The 17,998-nt window shown below is 44.6% G+C and overlaps 4 protein-coding genes across 4 annotated transcripts; all 4 read left to right on the forward strand.

Annotated features, from left to right (window-relative positions):
• The first annotated feature begins 507 nt into the window (after positions 1–507).
• Positions 508–2,430, forward strand: LOC128763426 (phenylethanolamine N-methyltransferase-like). The gene is made up of 3 exons (XM_053872207.1): positions 508–667; positions 1,673–1,883; positions 1,995–2,430. The coding sequence occupies exons 1-3, from the start codon at positions 508–510 to the stop codon at positions 2,428–2,430; spliced, it is 807 nt and encodes a 268-aa protein (XP_053728182.1).
• A 3,258-nt stretch (positions 2,431–5,688) lies between these two features.
• LOC128763427 (phenylethanolamine N-methyltransferase-like) lies at positions 5,689–7,711 on the forward strand. Its single transcript, XM_053872208.1, has 3 exons — positions 5,689–6,015; positions 6,953–7,163; positions 7,276–7,711. The coding sequence occupies exons 1-3, from the start codon at positions 5,856–5,858 to the stop codon at positions 7,709–7,711; spliced, it is 807 nt and encodes a 268-aa protein (XP_053728183.1). The 5' UTR covers positions 5,689–5,855.
• Positions 7,712–9,567: 1,856 nt separating this feature from the next.
• LOC128763428 (phenylethanolamine N-methyltransferase-like) lies at positions 9,568–11,270 on the forward strand. The gene is made up of 3 exons (XM_053872209.1): positions 9,568–9,727; positions 10,505–10,715; positions 10,835–11,270. The coding sequence occupies exons 1-3, from the start codon at positions 9,568–9,570 to the stop codon at positions 11,268–11,270; spliced, it is 807 nt and encodes a 268-aa protein (XP_053728184.1).
• Positions 11,271–12,967: 1,697 nt separating this feature from the next.
• LOC128763429 (phenylethanolamine N-methyltransferase-like) lies at positions 12,968–16,760 on the forward strand. Its single transcript, XM_053872210.1, has 4 exons — positions 12,968–13,014; positions 13,707–13,900; positions 14,701–14,911; positions 16,024–16,760. The coding sequence occupies exons 1-4, from the start codon at positions 12,968–12,970 to the stop codon at positions 16,457–16,459; spliced, it is 888 nt and encodes a 295-aa protein (XP_053728185.1). The 3' UTR covers positions 16,460–16,760.
• Positions 16,761–17,998: the final 1,238 nt, after the last annotated feature.

Consider the following 17,998-nt stretch of genomic DNA (forward strand, 5'->3'; position numbering starts at 1 on the left):
CATACATATACTACTATTAGAATTGAAATATCTCAGCAACCCTATCGTCCTTTATACGCCCAGATCAAAATGTCATTTCCCAGCTAACACTTCCACTTTGACATTCTACCCAAAACTGTTATAGAATTTAAAACCTTGTTATTTAACAATTAATATAAATTACATATAATTTAATCAATTTAATATCAATAGATTGGTTTAGTCCACCTTACCTTTCATTTTAATTCAGTTCAAAGACTATTTTATACGTTAATTGAAATATTACCAAGTACATGTTTCTTATTTTCACGTTGAGCACTATTGCGTTCTCTTTTCTGGTGTCTCACAGAGTTCCCGGGAAACTATTTGCTATTTAGCTGTGCAATGCTGTGTTCACTGTAAATATTGATTTTAGCCCATATGATTCCCATCAAGGACACTCTGTTAGCTGATTGGATAAGCAAGGTTTACTGATCCAGATATAAAGTCGCCACTGGAACAGGAACAGCAGTGTCAGAGGTGAAGACCATGGACGCAGAACACCAAGCTTTAGCAGAGACCTACCAGCAGGGCTTTGATCCTGCTGAGTACCTGCGCTACAACTACAGCTATCCACGATCAGACTTCTCCAAGGAGGACAGCTTCACCGTGTGGACGCTGAAAACCCTGCACAAGGCTTTTACTGAAGGTGAGGATGGTGCAGAAAGTTATTTCATTGTAAAATAGACATTGAAATGTTGATGTTTTAGCTCTTCAAGCTTATAGAAGATTATGTTCTGCAAGTTTTACTTCATAAAAGAGACATAGTGTTGTTTTCAAAGTGAGAATTGAGGACCAAAAGTCTATCTTAAAAATGGATGTGTGTCTGATACAGTTAAGACATCAGAATCAGAATCAACTTTATTGCCATGGTCAGTGGGGATCCCACCAACGAGGATCATGAATTCAACAGTCTGATGGCTGAGGGAAAGAAGCTGTTCCTGTGACGGGAGGTTCTGGTCTGGATGGACCGTAGCCTCCTGCCAGAGGGAAGAGGAACAAACAGTCCATGATCAGGGTGAGAAGGGTCGGCTCCGATCCGAGCTGCACGTCTCTGGGTCCTGGAGACATACAGGTCCTGAAGAGGTGGCAGGCTGCAACCGATCACCGTCTCAGATGGTGATAGAGGAGGTGAGGGTGGACTGGATGATGGCTGTGTAAAACTCCACTAGCAATTTCGTCGGCAGTCGTAGTTTTCGAAGCTACCTCAATAAGAACATTCTCTGCTGGGCCTTCCTGATGAGGGACCTGATGGTCAGCTCCCATTTGAGGTCCTCGGTGATAGTGGTTCCCAGGAAGCAGAAGGAGTCCACAATGGGAATGGCCAACATGAGAGGGGGCAGAGAAACTGTGACTCTCCTGAAGTCTATGACCATCTCCACTGTCTTCTGGACGTTGAGCTCCACCTCCCTCCTGTAAGCCGACTCATCTCGATCTGAGATGAGCCCGATGATGGTGGTGTCATCTGCAAACTTGATCAGCTTGACCAGCAGAGTGGTGGCTGTAGGTGCAGCAGTTAGTGTACAGGGAGAAGTGCCATGGAGAGAGAACACGGCCTTGAGGAGACCCGATGTTGAGGGTCACGCGCCACATACTCCTCAGTGTAAATGTGCACAGTCATAATAAACAAGCTAAAATGTATATTTGTTAACAGATGACATCAAAGGAGGGGTGCTGCTGGACGTTGGTTCAGGTCCAACTATTTACCAGGTGATGGCAGCATGCGAGATCTTCGACAAGGTGATCATGAGTGACTTCCTGGAGGTCAACCGAAACGAGCTGAGGAACTGGTTGGAGAACAATGGGAAGTGCAGCCTGGACTGGTCTCCATTCTTCAAGTACGCCTGCAAGCTGGAGGGACGAGAGTAAGTTTCCTGTTGACATTACTGCTGTTAATCCCCTCTGTCAGTTGGCCAGGAAATGTTTGTCTTAAAAAAATGTTTTCAACATGAACCTTCCAAAATGTTCCCCTACAGACCCTCTGCTTGGGAAGAAAAAGCTGCACGACTGAGGAAAGTGCTGAAAGGCATTGTCCCTGCGAATGTCCACCTCCCTCAGCCAGTGAGCGCTGACGTGGTCCCACCTGAAGGAGCCGACTGTATTATCTCCTGCTTCTGTCTGGACGCTGCCTGCCTCACCATGCCCCTCTACTCACGAGACTTGGGCCATGTCGTGTCTCTGCTGAAGCCTGGTGGTCACCTCATGATCGTCGGCACCGTAGGCATGACCTTTTATTATGGTGGTCCCAAAGCAAATCTCCCTACTTTTCCCTTCACTGAGGTTGAGGTCCTTCAACTGCTCAGAGAGAATGGTATTAGCCTGATCCGATTGGAAATGTACCAACTACCCCAAAAGCCAGAGACGACTGATGATGCCAAAGCAATTTTGTTCATCAAAGCCAGGAAGGATTGAAGAAAATGTGTCACAATCATCGACCCATGACACAAAATGTATGAGAATAAAATGAATCATTCTGATCATGTATGAGTCATGTGTGTGTGTCCATCCATTGCTGAGACTGCTGGTCCACCTGAGGCCTGAAGAAGGTTGGTGCCTGATGTGGCAGCTAAGCCTGTCATGATCGCGCAAGGAGTGTGACCCAAGTGCTGGACAGAAGACTCTGAACCACCAGAGTATGAATTAACAATAAATTTAATACAACAAACACAAATCATACACAAACAGGAGCTAAGAATTGAGGACGTCGACACCACAAGTGGAGCGAGGAAGACAAACACGCAGGGAAGGGGTCAAAATCTGAAAACAGAAAACAAAGCAGGCGGAAGAAAAACATAAGACAAGTTACATGGAACACTCACACACAATCGTAAAAAACTAAATAAAACAAGCGAGGAGAAACACTAAGGAGACGGCAGAAAAAAACTAGCACACATGTGGAAAAGCCAGGTTGACCACAGGACAGACACAGAGCCGGAGTCAGTCTCGTTCTCCCCACCGGCATGGGCTCAGACAGTTCGGCAGGAGTTGGAGACTCAGACTGCGAACTTAAAACAGGTGGGGAAATCGGGACTGGCAACACCGCTTGACGAGTGGACCATCTCTCCTGGGTATGCTCTCTAATTCTGTTGTCGATTCTTATGGCCAGTTCCTCCAGGGAGTTACGCTCATCCCAAAGAGACAGCTGGTTCTGAATGTTAGAAGCCAAGCCCTTGGAGAAGATGAAGGAGCATGGAGCGTGGGCTCATTCCAACCCGCTTCGGTGGCTAATATGCAAAAACGGATGGAGAACTCAGAAACCGATTCCTTAGGGGAATCCTGGAACAGAAAGACAAGGCGCTTAGAAGCACTGGGACCGCTCTCAAAAGGAGCATCAACCACCTGTCGCAATTCTGAAGAGAAAGTCTGGAAAATAAGAGAGTCTGATTCCCACTGAGAGACCATTGACTGATCGTAGGAGGTTTATGCAATAAGCAATCTTGGCCCAGTCTGTCTGGAAATGGGACGGGTGAGAATTGAACACAAAAGCCTGGCCTACTACGCTGGTGTGAAGCTGAACAGAATGAAGGAAAAGGAAACAACACACAGGAAAACGGGAAATAACAAAATAAAAGCGCACACAAACCGAAACATAACAAATCCCAGGACTCAGACACAGGAAGAGTTCAGTGAGACTATGGAAACCACTTTTCATCAGCCCTAAAGAGATTCTGGGCCGTTGTTGAACAGCTCAGTAGAATTCGACAGCCCCTTCTTTCAATACTGTTTCTAGTGGAGACCGAATACTTGCTGTGCCCAACCAGAGATATTCATGGTAGTGAAAGTTGATACTTCAAGGACCCCTTCTATCCCAGTGACACGCCCTCCTCTGGAGAGGCAGATGTCGTGGATGAAATTGCGTTCCTGTCATGGCTGAGTCCTATGCGCAACATTTGGCCAGTTCTTCTGGACTGGCAGCCCAAGGGGGTGGACCCCTGATTTAAAAAAGGGGGCTAATCTCTTATAAGAGGAACTATGGCAGATCCATCAGATAGTCAAAACCTCAGATTTAGGAGGAGCAGTCTGTTTTTTGTCTCGGTTGTGAAACGGCAGATCAGCTTCAGCCCTCGGTCAGATCTTTCGTGGAATTTTGCCACCCAAATCACGTGTATGGGTGGACGTGTGTTCCTCCAGTATCCGGTGGGACAGGTTCCCCCTGTCAACACTGGCTTTCAGTTGCTGTTTGAGCTGTGTCAGCGGCTGGTTGATATGATCAGCTATAAGTCAAATTCCTGTCAAGTCACAGTTGAACTGAGCCAGTTGTGCCCTTCTCCACGGATTGTGTTCTCCACTTTTGGTGTCCGCCACAATAGCCTACCTTGGGGATCCTCCTAGGTCACTCCTGTCCTTAAGATCTGTCTCATCAGTCACATCCATGAATCTGTTTACTCGTCCTTTCCCCCAGGTCCTTCCATTCAGAACCTGTCACATCTAAAAGCCTCTGCTCTCCACGTGTCCAAACCTATCCTGTCTTGCCTCTATCTCCAAGCTCTTTACCCTCAGCTGTCCCTCTGATCTTGGTCGCAAGTGAAGGCAGGATGGTGCATCAGATTGTTTGGATTTGCCGTTGGGACAAAGAAGCTGAGCCAGTCCCAGGTGGTCACTTGCTCCACAGTGGGAGCTGAACCAAAGTCCTCCAGCAGCAGTTCACCTCTGTCACATCTATGTGACGGATCACTTCTAAAGGATTTCAACACAAGCATTTCTGGAATCTTTTTGCTGCCAGTAAGTCGATAGAAATGTCCAAACACACAGTCATTCACCCCAGCGATATAAAGCTGACGTGTTTACATCTGATCACCTTTCCTTTCACTGTATCAACAGTAAGTTGTTAATGCCATTCAGACTCTTCCTGACAGAACCTTTGTTAAAGTAACCGGAGACATTTTTTCTCAACAGTCAAGAGGTGTTTACTGTTGATAAGCAAAAGGATAATCCTCAGGTTCAATATTCATGTTTGATCATTGGCTTCTTTGTTGGTTTCTTCTGATCATCTTCCCTCCAGGCTTCATCTCAGCTTTACATTGCACCTGTCAAATGAGAGGAGGGAACCGTTGCTTATGTAAGGGTAACCTTTACCAGCGTCAACATGTACGTAACGGAAACAGGACACACAATACTTTCTTCCATGACAGAATGCACATTGTGGCATCTTCATCTGGGTCACGCGACTCTGTTTCCACACGGCCACCCTGATGCGTTTCTTGTCCGAGGTTCCTCAAGCAGTTTCGCTAAAATCACCCACCATGGTTTTCATTTTGGATGACCTTCACTGTTTCACTGCATAACGCATCACACATTTCATGATCATTTTAACTTTAACGTCACACAGAGAACTGAAATTTGTTTGATTTGGAAAGTACAGTTTTAGAGATGTCGGCATGACCTAAGGGTAACTTTTGGACAAAGCCCCTCTCATTCTCACAAGAAACACACTCAAAAGAGCAGTCATCATTTGGAGCAAATGTATGTCAGAGTCAAACAGAAATGGACAAAACTCTCTTGTTGGAGCTCGCAGGAGGCGGCCCACTCTCCACATCTGCTCACACAGCTCAGAAACATGAGCACTGCCATTGGCCACTCTCAAATGCCTCGTGTGACCCGTAATACAAGTTCCACCTCACCAGCTGCTCCCAGTGTTGGTGAAACATACGTTCACTAGGTGCAGATGTCCTCATGAGGACAAGATCTGGTCATTCACTGTAAATATTGACTTTCATGCATTTAATTCCCAACAAGGATACCGCTGTTTATTCCTCCTGTTAGCCGATTGGATAAGCAAAGATTACTCATTTGGATATATAGTCCTCGCAGGAACTCTAGTGTGAGAAGTGAAGACCATGGACGCGGAACACCAGGCTTTAGCTGAGACCTACGAGGAGGCTTTTGATCCTGCTGAGTACCTGCGGTACAACTACAGCTACCCACGTGCTGACTTCTCCAAGGAGGACACCTTCACCGTCTGGCTGCTGAAAACCCTGCACAGGGCTTTCACTGAAGGTGAGGATGGTGCAGAAAGTTATCTGCTTGTATTTCAGTCATCTGCAGTACAGATTTTAAATTTCACTAAATTGTTAATCTTATTCCAGCCTGTGTCTCTAAAATGTAAAAAGAGTCAGCATTTAGGGAAATTTTACTCTTGAACGTGAACGCAAATGCAGACCGGGTTTAGGTACCAAGTGAGTCCGCTTGTGGAATGTGATGATGTAACATCCAGCAGTCGCCATCTGATTTTTTGGATACCTTTTTAATCTTTAGTCAATGGAACTTCAACTGAACCACAACCACACACAAGAGAAAAGGCAATATTTGTCTAGTCTCGCAGGTTGTTTGCCAAGCAACAACAAGTCTGTTTTGGGCCTTACTGGTCAGAGAACGAACGCATCGTGATTGCATGACAGTCGGCCTGCTTGACAAATACTGTACTTATCTGGTGTAAATGTTTCCTGTGTGCTGGATTGTGACATCAAATCCTTCATTTGAAGTTTCATTTATATTAAAAAAACAGTGTTTTTTGAACAGCCTTATGTCACGCCTTCACCCAGCGGCAGCCCGGACACATTCCACTAGAGGACACATTTGGTATCTGTCCGTACAGGATTGACAGACCTACACCGACACGTACCTACCTTCAGGCACACTAAACAAGAAGAAAAACAAGTTCCTAGAAATCCATGCAAAAACCATCAAAGAGATGACAGCAGCAAGGCACAAGTGGCCCAGTACTAAGTCTGAGTACGACCCACCTTCTGGAGATGTGTTCTAGCACGCTCAGTTCTTTTCAGTACTGCCACATGTGATAGCACAGTACACTCAAAGGAACATATCATGACATTTACCTGGCCGACAAGACAGCAATGAAGTCTTTAAGATGGATGTTTGTCTGCTGTAGAAAACCGAGTGTAATTAATGAGTAATAAGCATATTTTGGTGACAGGTGACATCAAAGGAGGGGTGCTGCTGGACGTTGGTTCTGGTCCAACTATTTACCAGGCGATGGCAGCATGCGAGATCTTCGACAAGGTGATCATGAGTGACTTCCTGGAGGTCAACCGACACGAGCTGAGGAACTGGTTGGAGAACAATGGGAAGTGCAGCCTGGACTGGTCTCCATTCTTCCAGTACGCCTGCAAGCTGGAGGGACGAGAGTAAGTTTCCTGTTGACATTCCTGCTGTCTATGCTTTTCTGAAATGGCTTTAAAAAACACATCCTCAGTAAAAAAGTAACAAATATTAAAATCCCAAATTGTATCCACACAGTCCGTCTGCATGTGAAGAAAAAGCTGCACGGCTCAGAGAAGTGGTCAAAGACGTGGTCCATGTGGACGTCCACCTCCCTCAGCCCGTGAGCCCAGATGTGCTCCCCCCTGAAGGAGCCGACTGTATTATCTCCTGCTTCTGTCTGGACGGCGCCTGCCTCAACATGTCCATCTACTCACGAGACTTGGGCCACGTCGTGTCTCAGCTGAAGACTGGCGGACACTTTTTGATCGTAGGCACCGTAGGAATGACCTATTATTACGGTGGTCCCAAAGCAAATCTCCCGACTTACCCCATCACTGAGTCTGAGATCTGCGAGCGGCTCAGAGAGAACGGCCTGAGTCTGATCAGATTGGAAATTTACCCCCTACCCACCAAAGAGGAGACGACGGATGATTGCAGAGCCATTTTTTTCGCCAAAGCCAAAAAGGATTGAAGAACATATGAGGCTTACAGAACAGAATATCCACTGACCTGAAATAAAACGAATAATTATGATCACATGTGTTTTTATCATTTACTTGTTGGCACAGAAGTAAAGATCAAAGGCTCCTGACACGATGGCCCGTAAAATCGACGAAAAAAGCAGAGGATAAATTAAAAAAAAGAAAACTTCCTCGTGTAGAGGAACTGATAAAACAACAAATACTGGAGACAGTAGAGAAAAGATGATATGAATATGAATGAGAAGAAATGGCCTCAAAGAATATGAATAACATATATGAATCAGTGAATGATTATATTATATATATATATATATATATATATATATATATATATATATATATATATATATATATATATGTATTCACACAATCATATTCTAATTCTAATGATCAACGTGTTTTCCTGCGGGGGTCACTGTCACACCAGGATGACCTCCTGGTTAGTCCCCGCTGACCGAGTTGAATTTCTCACAGCCTGATAGCAACATGGTCCACTGAGGGATCTGAACCACCAGCACTTCACACCTCTGCCATCGCTGCCTAACGTCACATGGAAAGTCTTTGATCCTGCACATGCACTTGTGATATGGCAGTCCAAATATTCTCTCAAGAAACCTGCCAATCAAAATGAGATTTTTTTACCAAAAGAGTGTCTGTAGCACTTGACGTACAATTTGAATGAATAAACATGAATACAGATCCATAGAAAAGAGTCGCTCACACTCCTCTCAGCAAGCAGAGCTCTGAGTGGGTGTGGTGTTTGTAAACATTTTATTTTTGTTAAAGTCAAGCGACGATAAGATTAGCAGAAAGATAATCCTCCCAGGTTCAATATGGATCATCATGAATGACCACTGGCTGACTTCGCCTTTTCATATCCACATTCAGTCAGCTGCTTCCATGCTTCACCTTTGGGTTAACTTGCTTGAACCTACACATTTTCCAGTGGAAACAGGCCAGAGCTCAGTGGCTTATGTAACATCTGGACTGCATGGGGACAAATGTTACTGTATAACAGGAGCTGTTGCAGCTGATACTTTGGTTTCTTTAGTTCACCATCAGGTGTCAGGGGTTGCCACAGTTAAATCAGACTCCTTCCTTACAGTTTCAAGGCTACAGTAATGGAAAGGACCATGTAGTTTAGTCGTATATGCCAGTCAGTTTAAGCCATTTGTGACCTTCTGGCGTATGGATTCATGAATTCATGTGCAACGATCACCGCAGAGTATCGAAGACCATGTTAGTTGCACCTTGTTTTCTGAACTTGCTTCACCCATTTTTCATGAAGATCTACATCAATTGGGAGGAAGAACAGGCTCACACTTTCTAGCCCACAGTTTGACATTTCTTCACTGATACTGAAGCTGAAGTGCTTCTTCAGTCCACAGGAGATTCCACTTGTGACATCATCAACGTGCGTCTCAGCTTCTCGCAGCTGTCATTTTTGTCTATATCATTTCATACTGCATATTTATGCATTGTACCAGAAACTTGCCACAGATCATGTAAGGTGACATTCCATGTTGCTCACACTATAAACAACTGTGGAAACTTGAGCTTAAGCTTTAAGAAGGGGTGGATTTTTTTGTTCCAAGATGCTGTGCTCGTGTGTCTGTTTTAACTCACCGTTCTACAAACAATCATTGATTTACAATGGCGCGCCTCCAACACTTGGCACCTGTGCTGAAATGTGTAAGCAATCACAGTCACTCATCAACCATGTGTGAGGAACCACCTCACTACAAATCTCACAGGCTTGTCTCATCTAGCGCAGTTGAAGGGACACAGCAGATCGCATGACCATCATTTGGTGACCAAGCTGCCACCAGAAAAGTGGGTGAAGACCATGGACGCAGAACACCAGGCTTTAGCAGAGACCTACAGGCAGGCGTTTGAGCCTGCTGAGTACCTGCGCTACAACTACAGCTATCCACGTTCAGACTTCTCCAAGGAGGACAGCTTCACCGTGTGGCTGCTGAAAACCCTGCACAGGGCTTTTACTGAAGGTGAGGATGGTGCAGAGAGCAAGTTGGTTATATTTACATAAATAGGAGATTTGCTTTTATAACTCATGAATTCAAGGGTCATTGTTTGGAGAAGACAACTTTTATCAGACAATGAAATAGTCCACTCCTTTCCACGTGATATTTTTTTTTGCCCAATATTAATGGCCTACAGTTTTATGTGAAGTGCTTTTGCCCTCATTTTATAGCTTAATTCTCTGATCTCTTATAACATCCGCCTTGAACTGAGATGCTGAACAGAACATAGCCACACAAAAGGCGAGACTGAGAAACAAGGGAGCAAAACTAGAGGTTTTGATATTTATTGATGGCAATGAAAACATTGGCTTTTAATCCTGAGAAGTAACTCTCTCTTGCTGCTGTCCTCAGCTGGTCTGTTTCCTCCGGGGCATGTGCCACTGTTACTTTACCTCCATAAGCTGCGATAGTGTTACAGCCTTTTAGTGACTAGGATTTTAAAACCACCCTGATCTGGCCCTTTTCCACGTCGTGTGTGATGTCCTTCTTCTTGTTGTGATGCTTCTTCCCTCTTTCATCACGTGTTATCATGAGAGAGTTCTGGCTTGGAGGACAAGCTTCTACATCACATAGTTTTTTTGTTTAAAGTGTGGGGTCTTTTACAGATAACAAAATAATAATCTATTTTGATAAATATCATTGACAATGAGCTCAACAGGACAGCAGCTGGCAGTAGTAAATGATGACATAACTTCCATGGCAGCGGTGATAAAGAACATCAAATATGTTCTTTGGTGACAGGTGACATCAAAGGAGGGGTGCTGCTGGACGTTGGTTCAGGTCCGACTCTTTACCAGCTGATGGCAGCATGCGAGATCTTCGACAAGGTGATCATGAGTGACTTCCTGGAGGCCAACCGACACGAGCTGAGGAACTGGTTGGAGAACAATGGGAAGTGCAGCCTGGACTGGTCTCCATTCTTCAAGTACGCCTGCAAGCTGGAGGGACGAGAGTAAGTTTCCTGTTTACGTCATTGCAGTTTTGTGATATGGCTTAAAAACATCCCCAAAATGGTGCCATTTTTTCCATGTATATTAAATTGTTTTAACCTTCCAACATGAATCCGTACAGGGCCTCTGCTTGGGAAGAAAAAGCTGCACGGCTCAGAGAAGTGGTCAAAGACATCGTCCACGCCGACGTCCACCTCCCTCAGCCAGTGAGCCCAGATGTGCTCCCCCCTGAAGGAGCCGACTGTATTGTCTCCTGCTTCTGTGTGGATGCTGCCAGTCTCAACATGGCCACCTATTCACGGAACCTGGGCCATGTCGTGTCTCAGCTGAAGCCCGGCGGTCACCTTTTGATCAAAGGGGCTGTAGGGATGACATATTGGTGTGGAGGTCCCAAAGCTAAGATGCCTATGTTCCCATTCACTGAGGCTCAGATCTGTCAGATACTCAGCGAGAATGGCCTGAGTCTCATTCGACTGGAAATTTACCCACTACCCACAAAACCTGAGACGACAGATGATGGCAGAGCACTTTACTTCGCCAAGGCCAAAAAGAACTGAAGACATTGATTCATGACTGAGGCTGAAATAAAAATGAATTCAAATGTATGATGTGTTCAATGTATGCAAAAACTCAATAAGTGAATATAGGATGTTACATGGGGACAGAATTAAACAGAAAAGAAACAGATTTACACCAGCTCCGACTGTGGGATCCCAAGACATTCCCAGGCCAGTATAGAGATATCATCCATCCACCTGGTCCGGGGTCGACCCCTCAGTCTCCTCCCAGCTGGCCGTGCCTCCAAAGGGAGGCGTCCTCATGAGATGCCTGAACCACCTCAACACTTAGAAGTAACGGCTCTACTCTGAGTCTCTCCCGAGTGACAGAACTTCTCATACTATTACTAAGAGAGACGCCCACCACCCATCGGAGAAAACTCATTTGAGCCGCTTGTATCCAGGATCTCATTCTCTCCATCATGACCCACAGCTCATGACCATCGGTGAGGGTTGGGACAAAGATTGATCTACCCCCCCACTCAAGAACAAGACCCCAAGATACTTAAACTTCTCCCCTTGAGGCAGGAAATCATTCCTCACTCAGAGAGAGCAATCCATCATTTTCCAGTTGCGACCATGGCCTCAGACTGAGAGGTGCTGATCCTCATGCCAGCCTCTCCACACTCAGACACAAACCGATCAGTGAGAGTTGAAGGTTGCACCGTGATGAAGCCATGAGAACAAGATCATCTACAAATAGCAGTGACTGGATCCTCAGGCCACCAAAGTGCAAACCCTTCCCACCTTAGCACAACCCTGGTGGAGAGAGACACCCCCACCGGAAACACGTTAGACTTGCACCCTAGGACCCGTCCCCTGCTCGAGGAATACAAAGGTCGCACCCCAAACTCCCAAAACATCTCCCACAACAATATGCCTTGTCCAAGTCCACAAGCACAGGCAGGCTGGCAGGTCACACTCTCAGGCGCCCTGGAGAACTCTCAACAGAGAGAGTAAAGAGTTGGTCCACAGTTCCACGGTCAGGATGGAACCCGTATTGTTCCTCTTGAATCCGAGGTTCAACAATCAATCACACCCTCCTCTCCAGCACTTTAGAATAGACCTTACGAGGGGAGGCTGAGGTGTGTGATACATCTGTAGTTGGAACACACACTCTGGTCCCCTTTTTTAAATAGGGGAACCACAACCCCAGTCTTCCACTCGTCCGTTTCTGACCCAGACATCCACACAATAGTGAAGTGCCGTGAGGGATACCGGGGCCCACAGCTGGAGATCAAACCCACCAGCCCGTCTCACACCTATCGGTAGTAACAGGCTTCGTGAAACAGTGCCCTCACTTTCAGAGCTCAGTAGGTGGCGCTCTCTGTTTAAAAATGATGTGGGGTTTCTTTGAAATGGTTCTTGAAATCCAAAGAGTTTAGAGCAGAGAGTTCCATCTAGTGGGCTCTGAAAAGGCCTCATGAGCCTATAACTCCGTGTTGAGGGGCACAGAGACAGAGTTGTCTCGGCTCTCTCTCTCACTATAAGTCAGTCAGCCAGTCGGTCCCACCGAACAATAAAAAAGCATAAAACATCTGCTGTGTAAAGTCCAATATCCCACTCACATATTGGAAACAACATGGCTAACAATAACCTTTTTTTCTGGATTATCTTCAGTCGCATCTTCTGAGGATTGTTTGGTTTGTCATGGTGCCAATTGACATCCTGGTAGTTACTCAAAATCCCCTGGTAGAATGTCTCAAAGCCAGAACCAAAGTCCCCTGTGGCTCACCTCCCACATGTAAAGCACTTATATACAAGCAAAGATCTTTAATCCGCCTAAAATTTGGCTGTCAAGGAGTGTTATATCATATGAACATCAACTCCAAAGAAGAAAAACCTCTGTGATTGGGATTTTATTATCGTGTCTGAGCACATCAGCAGCAACCCCTCGACATTTTACTACAGTCTCAGGCATTTTATCAAGTTCTTTATCAGGCCGGACCTTGGTGTCATATTCCTGCCAAATGGTTGTGCAATGGCCCTCTCTGCACAGTGCAGCGCTTCTCCTTTTTTTGGCGTTTGTTGCTGATACATTTCTGTGAAAAGGGGCAGCAATCCCAAAGCTAGTTGGCAGAACACCCTGCTGACGCCCTTGAGGGACACAAGCTTCTCAATATGTCACCTCACATTGTCTCCCTCAAACCGATGCTTCAGTATTCACACTGCTTCTTCACCATGAGGTTATCCAGATTTTTAAGCAAACATTTCAACGCATGACTTTCTGCTTTAGTCTGCTTTATTATTTAACTGAAATATACAAATTCCAAATGAAATAATTCAAATGTAATTTCTTGTGCCACACGGAGCTGTCAGGCGCCCTTTATTCTCACCTATTACCAGCTTTAGTTCCCAACAAACACACTTTAACCAAGGCCTCCTGTTTGCAGATTGCATAAGCATGGATCACTGATCTGGTTATAAAGTTGCCAGCTGGACAGAAAGACCAGTGTCAGAGGAGAAGACCATGGACGCGGAACACCAGGCTTTAGCAGAGACCTTCCAGCAGGCTTTTGATACTGCTGAGTACCTGCGCTACAACTACACTTATCCACGAGCCGACTTCACAAAGGAGGACAGCTTCTGTGTATGGACGCTGAAAACCCTGCACAAGGCTTTTACAGAAGGTGAGGACGGTGGTTGGTTTACTGACGTATATACAGATGTATAACAGATTTTTGCTGTTGTACAAGTCAGTGTTTGGGGAACATTACTTTTTATATTATAATGAAGCCAATAGTTTTCTTGGTGAGTGATTTGAAGGGCACAGTCTGCTACAGTTACAAATTCACAATTACATTTAAATAAGCGCAGTTGTAACTTGAAAAGAGACATTTCCATATTGAGATGTTCAGATTTTTTACAAACGGATGATCGCATTAATAGTAGCCTTCTCACTGGCTTCACCACCCCGTGCCATCTGCCAAAGTAGGACTCGCACGTGTTCGGTGTTACTTATCTCATTTTGGACACAAAGAAGCAGAGGCCATATTCATAGAACTGAAGTTACATTCAGGATTCTATGTCTTACTCACTCCACCCAAGCTGCTCACCTCAGTGAAGTCCGTAAGGAAAAGTTTCCAGGCAGCATGATCTTCACAATATAGGGCGCTGAATGCAAAAATCAATAAGTTATTTTCCCGTCTCTCCAGAAGTGAAGAGGTGCCCGGGTTGAGTTGGACCAACTCTAGTGTCTAGTTTAGTAGAAGGTCGTCCACACAGCCTCTCCTAAACCACCTGATGGCCTGATCCCAGGAGGTTATATAGAGAGGATAGAGGCGACCAGTGAGAAGAGCCATCTCAGGCATCAGTTGGGGCTTCAGAGTGACTGAACCAATGGCGAAGCTGGGACAAGGGCGTAGCAGAAGGTCTTAGTACCACGGAAGTGGGGGGTAATGGAGAAGCTAAAATGTATATTTGGTGACAGGTGACATCAAAGGAGGGGTGCTGCTGGACGTTGGTTCAGGTCCAACTATTTACCAGGTGATGGCAGCATGCGAGATCTTCGACAAGGTGATCATGAGTGACTTCCTGGAGGCCAACCGAAACGAGCTGAGGAACTGGTTGGAGAACAATGGGAAGTGCAGCCTGGACTGGTCTCCATTCTTCAAGTACGCCTGCAAGCTGGAGGGACGAGAGTAAGTTTCCTGTTGACATTACTGCTGTTAGACATCGCCTCTCGATGGATTAAAACACATCAGGCTTTTAGCTGAGGAGGGCGTCTGGGCATGAACTGTGAATCATAAAACAAATCCTGTGTCCACAGCAGGACGCCCGAAATGTCTCAATATTAGTGTCTGTGTAATGCCCTGCTTGTTGTTTCATCACACTGGTTTCTATAAAAAGGATGTGTCTGCCTGGTAATTTCGCCGACTATGATCGAAATTCGCCGTTTTTAAAACCTTTCGCAGCCATAGCTTGGCCATATTTGTTTAGTTCCAAGTTCCAAACTCTAAACAAAACAACAAACAAACAAAACTAAATGAGAGGTTTTTAATCGGAGGAGTATTTTGGCATGTTTTATTTTATTTTATTTTTTGGCATGCAACCGAACCGTTCCTCCCTCTCCCCGGTCCATGCACTGGGAGCAGTGCAGTTCGCTGCACGGTACACAGCACTTACCGAATGCACACACTATCGCTTAACAAGGATGGTTCTATTTCTTTAATCAAGCACCAAGCTTTAATATTTATATAATGTTTGGTTGTTATTTTTATAATGTTTGGTTATTATTTACATGTTTATTATTTTACATGTTTGGTTGTTATAACGGATACACAGCTGATACAACCGTATGCTTATCTTGCATAAATATATATAAAAGACGATGAACAAAGCTGACATTTAGCTTACAGTAAGGAAAAGAATCATAATAAAATATGTGTTGTTGTTTTTTTTTATTAATCAGAGTGCCTGCATCTGAAAGTGCTACTATGGAAACAGCTACTGAACATTTATTTGACTCAGATGTTTGTTTTTATAAAAGTTATTTTTGTACAACTAGATAATAGAAGGTTTTTTTTTTGTTTTTGTCTTTTTTTATGAAGCAAGTTGTCGCTTTGTCACCCTAACCCTGGTGTGTCGGGAGGGGAGTGGGCTGGGCTTTGAACGCCCTGTTTCAAAATCCTAGCTAAAAATCTGGAACACATCCATAGCATCTTCTGGGCAGTTGTGAATGGGATTTATAGGGAAGCTGCTTGATTTAAAAAATAATGTGATAATGATACTTGGAAAAAACATCTCCGTACAGGGCCTCTGCTTGGGAAGAAAAAGCTGCACGGCTCAGGAAAGTGGTCAAAGACGTGGTCCATGTGGACGTCCACCTCCCTCAGCCAGTGAGCACTGACGTGGTCCCACCTGAAGGAGCCGACTGCATTCTCTCCTGCTTCTGTCTGGACTGTGCCTGCCTCAACATGTCCATCTACTCACGAGACCTGGGCCATGTCGTGTCTCTGCTGAAGCCCAGCGGTCACTTTTTGATCATCGGGTCTGTCGGGATGACCTATTGGTGTGGAGGTCCCAAAGCTAAGCTGCCAACGTACCCGATCACCGAGGCTGAGATCTGTGAGCGGCTCAGTGAAAATGGCCTCAGTCTGATCAGACTGGAAATTTACCCTCTCACCAAAAAAGCAGAGATAACCGATGATGCCAGAGCTATTTTTTTCGCCAAAGCTAAAAAGAACTGAAGAAAATGTGAGCGCTGGAAGCATCGATCCAGGATAGAGGATTGAATAAAATACATGCGGGTTTCTAACATTTACTCTAGTTAGTTGGGACATGCAGAAGGTGCAGAAGGAAAAAAAAAATAGTGCAGCTTCCTGAAGTGGCCACAGCTGTATACGGACTCAGTAACTTTCAGGATACTACTAGCACTGAGCACTGCCTCTTCAGTAAGTCCTAATCATGAACAACATTTCCAGTTACCCCTTCAAAATAAAACAGAACTTGTGAGAGGAAGGTGCATCAAATAAAATGTCTTGCTCTGGATTCACCATGTGTCAAAACTATTTTCACAACAATAGTCAAGCCTCCAGTGTGACTGTCTTCCTTTATGACTTTTTATTGGTGCCAAGTGTCTCTGAGTTGGCAGAAGGGCCAGTTAAAACAGACACACAAGCACAACATCTTGGGAACAAAAAGACTCCATTTAAAGGGGCTATATTTTGTTTTATCCCCATGTTTTTATGAGCTTTTTACAGTGTGTCACCTCATTGAGTGTTATAGGGTCATTGAAACAGTGAAGGTCATCCAAAATGAAAACCATGGTGGGTGATTTTAGCAAAACTGCTTGAGGAACCTCGGACAAGAAACGCATCAGGGTGGCCGTGTGGAAACAGAGTAGCGTGACCCAGCTGAAGATGCCACAATGTGGATTCCGTCATGGAAGAAAGTATTGTGTGTCCTGTTTCCGTTCCGTACATGTTGACGCTGGTAAAGGTTACCCTTACATAAGCAACAGTTACCTCCTCTCATTTGACAGGTGCAATGTAAAGCTGAGATGAAGCCTGGAGGGAAGATGATCAGAAGACACCAACAAAGAAGCCAATGATCAAACATGAATATTGGACCTGAGGATTATCCTTTGCTTATCAACAGTAAACACCTCTTGACTGTTGAGAAAAAACGTCTCCGGTTACTTTAACAAAGGTTCTGTCAGGAAGAGTCAGAATGGCATTAACAACTTACTGTTGATACAGTGAAAGGAAAGGTGATCAGATGTAAACACATCAGCTTTATATCGGTGGGGTGAATGACTGTGTGTTTGGACATTTCTATTGACTTACTGGCAGCATATTAAACATATTTAAGTTAGAATGCTGATGAGAAAAAAAGTCAGAATTCTCACTTTAAAGTCAGAATTCTCACTTTAAAGTGAGAATTCTGAGATTAAAGTCAGAAGTCTCACTTTAAACTCACTTTATTATTATTTTTTTTCATCACTGGCCCTAATCCTCTTGCATATAGGAGTGGCATGCATGATTTTTTTTTAGATAATATTTATTTTGTGATATAAATGATTTTGTGATAATTTGTATGTCATGACTTTAATCTTGTGACAACTTTTATCTTGTAATCACTAGATTTTGAGAATAAATCTCTATATACATCAACTTATTATAAATTTATATCAGCTTTTTTTTCATGTAGGTATGACTCACACGGAGAGTCTATATAGCTTAGCAACATGTGGTATTATTTTGAGCAGAAGGCACTTGATCAGATGC

This window comes from Synchiropus splendidus, chromosome 8 (assembly GCF_027744825.2).
Source record: "Synchiropus splendidus isolate RoL2022-P1 chromosome 8, RoL_Sspl_1.0, whole genome shotgun sequence".
NCBI classification, from domain to species: domain Eukaryota; kingdom Metazoa; phylum Chordata; class Actinopteri; order Syngnathiformes; family Callionymidae; genus Synchiropus; species Synchiropus splendidus.